At 34.1% G+C, this 11,220-nt stretch overlaps 1 protein-coding gene across 1 annotated transcript in view; it reads left to right on the top strand.

The window, feature by feature from the left end:
• The first annotated feature begins 1,460 nt into the window (after window positions 1–1,460).
• The window catches only part of LOC126831907 (putative ankyrin repeat protein RF_0381), a 37,208-nt gene continuing 27,448 nt past the window's right edge, over window positions 1,461–11,220 (top strand). Inside the window, exons 1-9 of the mRNA XM_050562575.2 lie at window positions 1,461–1,499; window positions 2,314–2,400; window positions 4,543–4,632; window positions 5,384–5,482; window positions 6,304–6,402; window positions 7,317–7,385; window positions 7,958–8,044; window positions 8,713–8,796; window positions 9,988–10,077. Of these exons, the coding sequence (XP_050418532.1) occupies window positions 2,371–2,400; window positions 4,543–4,632; window positions 5,384–5,482; window positions 6,304–6,402; window positions 7,317–7,385; window positions 7,958–8,044; window positions 8,713–8,796; window positions 9,988–10,077 (648 nt within the window). The 5' untranslated portion in view covers window positions 1,461–1,499; window positions 2,314–2,370. The remainder of the gene's footprint in view (window positions 1,500–2,313; window positions 2,401–4,542; window positions 4,633–5,383; window positions 5,483–6,303; window positions 6,403–7,316; window positions 7,386–7,957; window positions 8,045–8,712; window positions 8,797–9,987; window positions 10,078–11,220) is intronic.

Below are 11,220 nucleotides of genomic sequence, written 5' to 3'. Positions count from 1 at the left end.
ATTTTAAAGCATACAATTCCCAATAGGAATGGCGGGCGTTGAAGCAAATATTACCCCCCCCCCCCCCAACACACACACATTTTTTGTTATTTGAAATTCTTTTTTAATATACCTTCACTACAATAAAAACATTTCTCGGGATTAACACTGTTTACGTTTTTATTCTTAGTCATTTATTTGTCATTTGTCTATAAAGTTACGGTGGGTAAGACGCTGGCTCGCTAGCATGGAGGTAGCGTGTTCGAACCCTGCATTGGTTCGAGGTCCCGCGCGTACATTGGCGTGTACGTAAAAGATCCATTGACAGTTGGAATTCGATATAAGAGTAGGCCATAGTGCCGCTACCCATGCAAAAATTCCCCTCATAGCACACTGTATGGCGTATGCCCGTATTCATTAGCTCAGTCGGGGCGGAACAGTAGGACGTTAAACCCCATTTCGTTTTCTATAAAGTTACACATATTCTTTATAATATATTTATCCTTGTTTAAAGGACTCTCGTTAATACTAACAATCTGGATTGTCGGAAATGGTTGGGTTGTTTTTTTGGGTTTAAGGGATTTTATTCACGATTCAAAAACGTCTGGATCATTTGGAAAATTAAAATTTGTTTTATGACAATTGTTTCGCATCGCTCGGCTCTACTGGTCGTTTATAAACGTATACAATGTGCTTTTAATATAGACTAACTTTTCTTGACCTGTTAGGACCCATAAATATGTAATCACCTTGCTACTGATTTATTATATAAAATATCATAGAATCTCAAAAGACACGCCAACATGTGATTTATTATATAAAAACGTAGAAGTATATTTGCGTCAAGATTCAAAGACTGAAGAGGTAATCGAAAATAATTATTTGGTTGGGTATGCTCGAGGTTCTTTCTTTTCTTATATCTCGCAATAAAAGGTCCCACAGATTTTGTCAATTAATTTACTACTGATTTGTCATTCATTATATTATAATATTAAAATGTTATGCATAACCAAGATAAAAAACGTAAAAAAGAATATTTGTAAATCAAGCTTCAGAGAGCTCTGTCCGCTCGGGGTACTTCCTTTTCTTATATCTCCTTGTAGGGACTCGGGAAATATCGAAAATAAGAATAACTGTTTAAATGTAACATGTAACAAATTGAACTTTTTAGTTCACTTGCCGCGGGTTTATTCTGGGATAAATCGTACGAAAAAGGTATAAATCCTTTTTACCCCTCTCTATGCACGCCTGGCCCAATATTATTATAAATAAGTTTTCGATGTCTACGTTGTCTGGATAGTTAATAAATATGACCTTGTACATACATATTTGCCAGGGTAGAGACATGTATAATGATTTATTTGGGAGGAAAGCTATTATTGTATTTTTCAAATTTCTTCTCGAAGAAGCTACAGACATTCTCGTGTACACCTGTGAAATCAAAATTAACCAATATTTGTTGGTCTGGATGACAGAGTCTACTTGGATTCCGTTCCAAACAATATGGCCGCCAAGTGAAAGTAAAATTTCTAATGTTATTAGTTTTATTAGGTTTTAACTGCTCATTTCCACAGACATTAATTGTTCTTCAATTATTTGCCCAGAATGTAACAAGGGAGTTTCAGTAAATGAGATTCTGCACTACGAATTATAGTATAAGTAATGTTAAAACGAATTCACAAAGATTTATTATGTTTGGTTATCGTTTATTTTGACCATCAGACCAGTAGGCTAGTGTAGATCAAATCAGTACCGGTATCAGGTCACATTGACTTGTCGGTGAAGGTAGAGTGTCCCATACAAACAGAAATAAGCTCAGATACAAGCTCAACTTACTTTGGCGAATGTTTAATCTCAAATTATAATGTTAACGAGTCTGAATTACAGTAACATTTTAGATGGCAAGTTGTGAAAATAACTTTAGAAAATAAACAGGTGCCTAAATTCTGAGACTAAAACCTATGTTTCTGTCTCTTACGCCTTATGTGTTACCAGTACCGGTAATTCTGTTTCTTAAAAATGCATTATGTAAGAAGTAAATCTTTATTTTGGCTTCAAAAGTTAAATATAAACTACTATTTAGGAATTTATTCAACTAACAAGGCATTAAAAATTAAATGATAAAACAGACAAACAAGTCGCCTCTATTTTCCAGTACGCGCTACATCTTCCAAGACCTTTAACTTCACTCATAATAAAGTAATTTGAATGAAATTTTCAATAGCCAGAACGACCAGGTCTTCATCTAAATCTGACATAATGCATCCTTAACTCAGGACTTAGGTTAATTATGTCTTTTAACTTATGTTAATTATGTCTCTTGATTTATTTCAGAATGAGTTTGAATTGATATAGAAAATTGTTGATCCAGATGAACAAAAATCCAGCAAAATGGCTGGTGAAATGTGGGAGTTGGCTGCAGTAAGTTTGATACATCATTCTCTACCAAGTATTTATTTAAACATGCAAGGTGAATGTAAAAACACATTTGGCTTAATAACAAGAGATCAAAATAACTATTACAACCGCTGTATCTTAATTCCCCTGGTTTGAATTAAACTGGCCTTGCAGTGAATCTTATTTTGAAATCATTATGCACGCTTATGGAATATGACAATATGGATACCTCTATATAATCAGGGAAAGGGTATGCCTATTCATAGGCGTACGGGCTCGATGACAGGGGGTCATAACCCGAAATGGCCAAAAAATATTCGGGTTTACAGACAGCGGCGCGGTATTCCTCGAGAGGCGAAGAATCAGAGCTTACCTTGTGTGGATCCCCGCTCCCTCCAAGAAAATTTTGGAATATTTGACGGCTGCAAACACGTTTTCCTGCTATTTCAGCCCGTGAACAAAGCAACTTCAAAGAGACCTAATATAGGCTAATTAATAGTGCTCCTACGACTAGTCGGATAGCCGTAAACGGTTAGAACTGGACGGTTAAACGGTTTGAATTCAACGGTACGGTTATTCGGAGATGTCCCCCATTACATAGAGTTGTGTCTGATTATATTCCTCTTTATAACAAAACTTGTCCGTTGTAATTTTGTATTTGATGTTTGAAAATTTTAGAATGTAACAGTCGTCCAACGATGTCGACTGCTAAACAATGATACTATTAATAGCACTCGTCGTAGTCATACGGCAAAGTCAACGGACCTTGTTCGACTTTTGCTATTGTTAATCCAATCTAAATACTTCTCGGCATTTCTAACTATATTCTACCTTGTTTATTATTTACTTCAAAACGTAACCACCATTCAAAATATAATCATAAAGGCTAGAAAATGACATTATACTAGATTCGTTACGGCATTGAACACGTTTCATATCTCGTAATTTCTCGAATGAATTCTACTTTGGTTTTCAGTTAAATTAACCAATCATAAAAATTCTACTTGCAAGTGAGGAATTATTTCTTTATTGTCCAATCAATAGACGCCTTCTAATTTACTTTATTCTATTCTTAGTAACATTGTGTAATCGTAATATTATCGCCGTGTGTCACGTACGAAGGGAAATTGAGTATTGTTTTGTATATATTATCTTTATATTGAATTAAAAAAATGTTTCAAATGAACCAAGTTAACCAGGTAAATAAATAGCTACGGCCTTAGATAGTTTAAATTTTCATTAAAGAATTTTACATGTCTGAAAAAATTCCAGAAATTTTTGCGCGTGTAATGCCTTTTATAACGCGAGTATAGCGTGCGCACGAGTAATGACTCGTAGCTCCTGACAAGCTCTGTTTTATGTTTAAAATTGATACCATACGGTTAACGGTTACTAACCGGTTAATAGCTACGGCTATTCGAATAACAAAAAGTCCTAACCGTAGGAGCACTACTAATTAAGATGGCAGACTCGAATTCCAATCAAAAGATCAATCGTTTACAGTCCACTGCCGCAAACGCGTTTTCCGGCTATTCCAGCCTGTGAATACAGCAACTTAATTTGGTCCAATATAGCCTGCCTGGCTGAGCCGAATTCCAAACAACCAAGCAATTGTAAGCAACTCCAAAAGTATCCAATAGTTTTGTAACCAAAATCCCATTCTGAATTCCAATCAGACTGTTGCAGCTGCATTCACAAATAATAATCGATGCCCGAAAAATGTCGCACAAAGTAGAGTGGCTCCAGACAAAATGTTTTAATCCATAGTCAACTCAGTACAAATTCATTGTATTCAATTAAAGGACAATATTGGTGCCAGTCATTATCACATATATGATTTCCATTGCTACCGTTGTTACAATAATAAACAAAGTCTTGAGTATCCATTTTTTGATTAAATTATTAACTAGCAATCGTGTTTAAATCCGTTGAAAATCAAAAGCATTCTATGGTCTAGAGTGTTGATTATGGGCTTGGCATGTGAATAAATGTATAATTAATGATTTATATAACTTTTGAAGCTAAATGAAAGAATTGCATTATGCAGATTTAGGCAGATTTAGCTCTTACATAATGCATCTTTAAGAGCTCCTATGGCAAAAAAAAAAGATGATGAATTTTGAATTGTAAACCTTTAGGTAATCTGTTTTGTTTATTTTTTTATAGACAGCCATGGGAAAGGCCATTGCTGCAGGTAATTTAGCTGAATTAAAGAAATTACTGGAAGAAAAAGATGCATTATTATTTAAAGATAGGGTAGGTAGTGACATTGTATGAATCTTTAAAGAGAAATATACAGAATATACAAGTAATTAAAAAGACCTAAATGCATTGGGGTTTTTCCTTTTTTTACAAAGCCCCATCATTATACATTTAATGATCGATACAAAATGTAATTTTTCTCATGCATTATTATCAACAGAGAAATTTTCAAAAGGAGATACCATATTAAGCAGCATTAGTATGAAATGAACAACTATAAGCAGCTACATCAACTGATTTAATTCATTTAATTTTATAATTTGATAGAAGTTGATTATAATCCGATATATTGAAATAAACAAAGACATCAGTAGTATTATCTCCCTTTAAATAGACCATGGCATTTGTGCTTTTTACCAGGTGTGGTATGTGTTTTAAAATTGAAATTTAGTTTCTCTAGCTTTGATGTAACAGAGTAGTACCTGATAACATGGGTGGTCGAGTGGTCTGATATGTCCCTTAGGACATAAGGTCTATCATTGAGCCAAGTGGCTTGGTTTCAATCCGTCACCTGTCCAACCTCGTGGGGTTTCTCCGTCAAGTGGAAATTAAACCCCATTTCTCCTTTCTTGAAAATATTCTATTGAATATAAGTGTTATGGTCACACAGCCAATCAGCCATATTTTATAAATCTATTGGTACCTATACATGGCCCTGTCTGGCTTGTCTAGGAAGCAACACTCCAAAATAATAACAAAATTTTTAACCTGCTAGACTGTCATTATCCATTCTCTTATTTTACAGAAAGGAAACACCTATCTGCACTATGCCTGTACTATTTATAAACCTCATACAGTTAACCAATTACTAGCTTCTAATATAGATATAAATCATCAAAATAGAGTAAGTATTCTTAATATTAATAACTTCTATTAGTTCAAAATACAGTAATCTATATTGAAATGAAATAAAATGGGGTTAATATCCTAGTTTTCAGCACCAACAGGGGCAACAAGTTGAATGAATATGGTCATATTGTGTGCTATGGGGGAAATTTTGTGAGGATAGCGGCGCTACGTCCTACTCTTATTTCGAATTTCAACTGTCAAGGGTTCTTTTACTTGCATGCCAAAGTGTACACAGGACCTCGTTTTTTTGTTCCATCCAAACAACTAGAAGTTGTTCCTTGGCAAGTCTGACGAGGGGAAACAATGCTGGCACATCATGAGGGACTTTTTTCGGACGACATGGTGATCGAATCTGTGCCTTACCCATATACAGGTATTAGTCACAAATAACCACATCAATATATTGGATATCCCCCTTCCCTTACTTATAAAAAAACCCCGAATAGCAATGTCTTTTATTTACTGCATGTTCTAGAAAACTGTGCAATAAATAAGTCTATTGAAGATTATGTGATTTGTAGCACTCTTAACATTCTGACTTGTTCATGATTCTGAAAGGTCCCCATTTGACACTGTTTCTGGACTGTTCCTTTATCTACAGGGATGAGACTGACAGAACTCTTTTTCTGTTTTACCTTTCCTGCTCTCTGCTGGACTAACCTCTCAAGTACGACTGACTATGCTGATAAAATAAGTTTCTTAGGAAACATTTGTCAGCAATATCATCCAAGGTCGAAGTGAATGTTCATCCCAATGACTTGTTAGACTAGTGACAGTAAGAGTGGAATAAATGTATATATCCATTGTATTTTATAGCATGGTAATTCAGCACTACATGTATCAGCTATGCAGAGTGAATGCTGTCATGTTGCTGATCTTTTGATGTCTGGTATTAATCCTCATCTCAAAAACTGGGTAAGATTTTTAGCCCATATCTCAAAAACTGGGTAGGATTGTTAATGCACCTCACAAAAGCCGAGAAAGTTTTCTAATCTATGTCTAAAAAACTGTGTTGAATTTTAATTTTAATTTTAATCCATGTCGCAAAAACTGGGTTGATTTTTAATCCACATTTCAAAAACTGGGAAAGATTTTTAATCAATGTCGCAAAAACTGGGTTGATTTTTAATCCACATCTCAAAAACTGAGTAGGATTTTTAATCCATATCTCAAAAACTGGGAAAGATTTATAATCCACATTTTCAACTGTGTGCTCGTAAGAATATTTTCTTAATCCATTATATCTGAAAAACTGAATAAGATTTTAAATCAGCATAATCTTAACAATTCGATAATTTTTAATCAATATTTTTAAAGCTTGGTAAGGTTTTTGAGACATATTAATTTTATAAACTAGGTGAAAGTTTTGATCAGTATTGCGAAAATGGGGTACATTTTTATAAAAATAATCATGTCAGTCCTGGTATTAATATATGAATGATTTTTAATTACAGTTATACATCAATATGGTTTTATATCCTTTACATTATTTTTACTGGAATGGATAATTGTGTATTGAATCAAAATTGCTATTTAAAAAACATGGTAGTTATCTCCCTTTAATAGTTTACTATCCAGTAAACTTCTTGGGAACAGCCTCTAAGAGGATTCATCACCCAGTCTAGAACATAATGAAAATATTTTGGCAGCAGATTTGATTAAATTGATGTCCCTTCTATGAATAATAACAATTATTTCTTAAAATGTGTTTAAACTATCATTCATTATTGATGTTAGCTTTAGATGAAATGTCATTTTGAATTTGGTGATATTTAGAGATGAAATTTCAGTTTTTTTAGTTTTTGCACAATGTGTTTGTCTTTTTACAGGAAGGCAAAACAGCAGCTGAGTTACATCATAAAAATAAATATTGGTTGACAATCTATAATAAATATATGGTAATTATTGGATTTAAATCATAAAAATTTAATAAGTATTTGTTGACAATCTGTAAATATTAGATTTCAATCATAAATTTTTTTTTTTTTGTGAATGAAGGGATTTACTGAATTATATCTTGACATACTACATAACATCATTTGGTTAGTCATTTGGTTATGAGACTGTGAGACTGGACACAAAACTAAAATGTTCCTGGTGTAAAAGAACATTTCAGATATTTGGACAATTTGTTATTTCATTAAATGTTGGCATATAAGTATTGTTATATTTTGAGATATTTTTATCATGGGACACACATACTACCCTTGTTACCTGTCTGCTCAGAATTCTCTCCTTACATTAATTGCACACATAGAAAATGCCTGACTGTCTTAGAATGACTAAAGTGTCGTGTTAAAGTGACCTTGTCACCTTTCCTTTAAGAAGTGAGAAAATAATCTGACTAAATATACAAGGTTCATTTTAATTGTGACATACACATAATTCTAAAATGTTACACTAATTTGTTTCTTGTTGATTGTGTATATAGATCTAGTTGGTAGTTTTATTGTTTGTTGTATATTTGCAGCCTGGTATATTTGAAGCTGTAGAAAATCGGGATACAGAAAATATACAGAAATTATTGCAGTGTTGGACAAAACCAGACTGTGTCAGAGTAAATATTATTTGTTTCCTTTACATGTTTTAATTTAATCTGAAAAATGCACCCAAATCAGATATGAATGATATATATTGTCATAAATCTCAATTGGCTAGCAGTGCCGATTTCATAGGCATTTGTTTGTTTATATGTTCGTCTATTCAGGGTTTTCAGCAACACTAGGGCTGCCCCGGTGCTGAACTTTGGGGTATAAGAACAGCTCAAATTGGGGAGTGACAGGCCTGGTAGAGTTTTACTACTTTCTGATCAGGGCTTAACCTGGGGGAATCACTAGGAGTGATATATAGAAATAACCTTCTATATATTTATATATCTAATAACTATGCACCAGAAACTGAGCATTGCATCTTAACAGCTATCTTGGAATTGTGACATATCAAAAATCGTAGTCCTTCAGTTGATGCCCAATTGTCCAAGGAACAAGCATGCCATGTTCCATGTCAGTTATAAAAGAATGGGCTGAGCCTTAGGTTTTTTCGAAGAGCGTCTCCTGTAAGAACAAGAAGATGAGTACTGCTTGTGAACCAGTTCCTGGACCACAAATTGGGAGGTGTTAAATCTTCAAAACTTCTGATGATAGTATCTTTAATTCAGTGCAATTACTGCTCTTCTCTCTGTATATAAATTATTATTGGTTTGTTTTTTTACTCCATATGTTTTAGAATGGTCAGACTGTACGACAATATGCAGCAGTATTAAAATATCATGATATTGTTTGGATGTTAGATGAACAGAAAGCTACATCAGTAAGTTCATATTTATGGGATAATAAAAAAAAATAAAAACTCACTGCGGATAAAAGGTCAGATAATAGAGTATAAACAGCTTTCTATTCTTATATATTAAAATTCTTATTTAGATTAAAAGTTATACAAGTTTAATTGGGTTTTCTCCGGGTCCTCCAGTTTCCTCAAACTGCTTAAGACCCCTATGTGCAGAGAGAGAGAAATGGGGTTTAAACGTTCACTCGACACAAACTAGGTTATTTCGGGACTAACATGGTTTAATTTTATTTCAATAATTCGCTTGCGCGTAGGGGTCTTTAGCAGTGGGAGGAAACCAGAGAAAACCCTTGAGGTTGGACAGGCGACCCTTTTCCTTGTCACATACAACCGGGGATTCGAAACCACGCCAGTTGACTCAATTACAGGCCTCATGATACTGCACGCACGTGCTAACCTTTCGACCATCCCAACCCCCCTATGTGCTAGTGAATTATTGAAATAAAATTGAACCATATGTTAGTCCCAAAATGGCATAGTTTGTGTCGAGTGGACGTTAAATCCTCTGTCTCTCTCTCTTTTATACAAATTAAATAAAAATGTAGTTGCATCCACTGTCTGAAACCTGATTGAAGTACATTGCAATTTGACTTAAATTCTCATTACCAGTATCTATTTTTAAACTATTATCAATGGCCAGCTCTTTCTCTGAATGCATTAGTTCAATACGAGCAGGATACCCGGCTTCGCTCGGGGGTCATAACTCCGAAACCGGAAGTGGTAGACTAACACCACCTGGCCTATGTTACTCCCCGGTCCGAGCTACCCCTATACCCCAAATTTCAGACTCTGGGCAGACCTATTGTAGCCGCCAACCCCGAACAGACCGGCTTCGCTCGGGGGTCATAACTCCGAAACCGGAAGTGGTAGACTAACGCCACCTGTCCTACGGAACCGGAAGTGGTAGACTAACGTCACCTGGCCTATGTTACTCCCCGGTCCGAGCTACCCCTATACCCCAAATTTCAGACAGACAGACTTCGCTCGGGGGTCATAACTCCGAAACCGGAAGTGGTAGACTACCCCAAATTTCAGACTCGGGGCAGACCTAGTGTAGCCACCAACCCCGAACAGACAGACAGACAGACAGACAGACAAACGACAGTCACAAATATATATATAGAAGATGTATGTAATTTTATTGAATTATTACAGGATTTATTACATGGTGTTTTAGAAGTTAATTATACAAAAGTCTGTGAGGCTCTCACTAAATCTAAATGTAATGTCAATTATATCAATAAGGTAGGTGCACATTTTAAAGTGAATGTAAGCCTGGATCTTGATATCTTTTAAATGCTCTTTAAAAACATACTTTTTTCGAAAATGTTAACAGTGACCAATTAATGTTTCTACATGTTTATAAACTTTATGTACAGCAGTTTGAGATTTGTTAATGTAAATCACTATATAAAAAATTAATTATTATTATTATTTATTATTATCTCAACGGAAAAGAATTTGTATAGAAATCAAAATAATCACCAAGCAACAATTAAACTTGACAAGACCGTTTATGTGTATTTTACACACAGTCTTGTCTCAAGGATTTTTTCGATATATTTTAGGCTTTAGTCGATAAAAATTTCTCCCTTCGATGTAAAATTAATGTAGCACAAAATATGCAGGTGATAACAACAGACAGGACTATGTCATTATTCGAATTTTATTCCAATATTTGATTACATGTATTTTCAGACTTCTAGAAATTGTGAATCTTTCAAATCAACAAATTTTCAATTTATTATTCTAAAATATTAGTCGATTTCATTGAATTGATATATTTAATATACCATTAAATATTCAACTGATTATATTTCATTAAGTGTGAACACTACTGAAATGTAAGTCAACGTGAATTCAGTGTGATTCGGTGGTAGATATCTGTTTGCAAATCCTGTAGGCTTTTCATATTTTTTTCCAAAAAGACACATTGCCGTACCCCCAACATTTTTTTTAAAAGCTAGTTTTCCCTTATTCATTACATTTCTTAACTACTTGTACCATTCTCAGTCGTTGTTTTTTGTATTTTAGAGGAGAGCCGAAAAAAGCTCCCCTTAATGAACAAATTGATAAAATCGCTCCCCTAACAAAGCTCTCCCAGGTTTGATAAGAAGAGTGATTTAGAAATTAAGGAGAGTGATCTGATATTAATTAGAGTGATTAGTTGTGTATATTAATGAGAAATGGTTCTGAAGATCAATAACTGCATGTAAGGGATCATTCCTGAGTACATAAATGATAATAAACATTGTCTACTAAATAATAGTACCTGTAGTACTATTGTGAAGTCAAACTTTTGCTATCGTCTAAAACTACTTATGGTATTCAAATAGAATTACTTGTCGACATTTCTAAATATATATAACTTGTATAAATTTTGTTTAA

The sequence above is a fragment of the Patella vulgata genome, chromosome 9 (genome assembly GCF_932274485.2).
Source record: "Patella vulgata chromosome 9, xgPatVulg1.2, whole genome shotgun sequence".
In the NCBI taxonomy this organism is placed as follows: domain Eukaryota; kingdom Metazoa; phylum Mollusca; class Gastropoda; family Patellidae; genus Patella; species Patella vulgata.
Note: the sequence above shows the minus strand (reverse complement) of the source record. Positions and strands in the feature narration are given on the sequence as shown.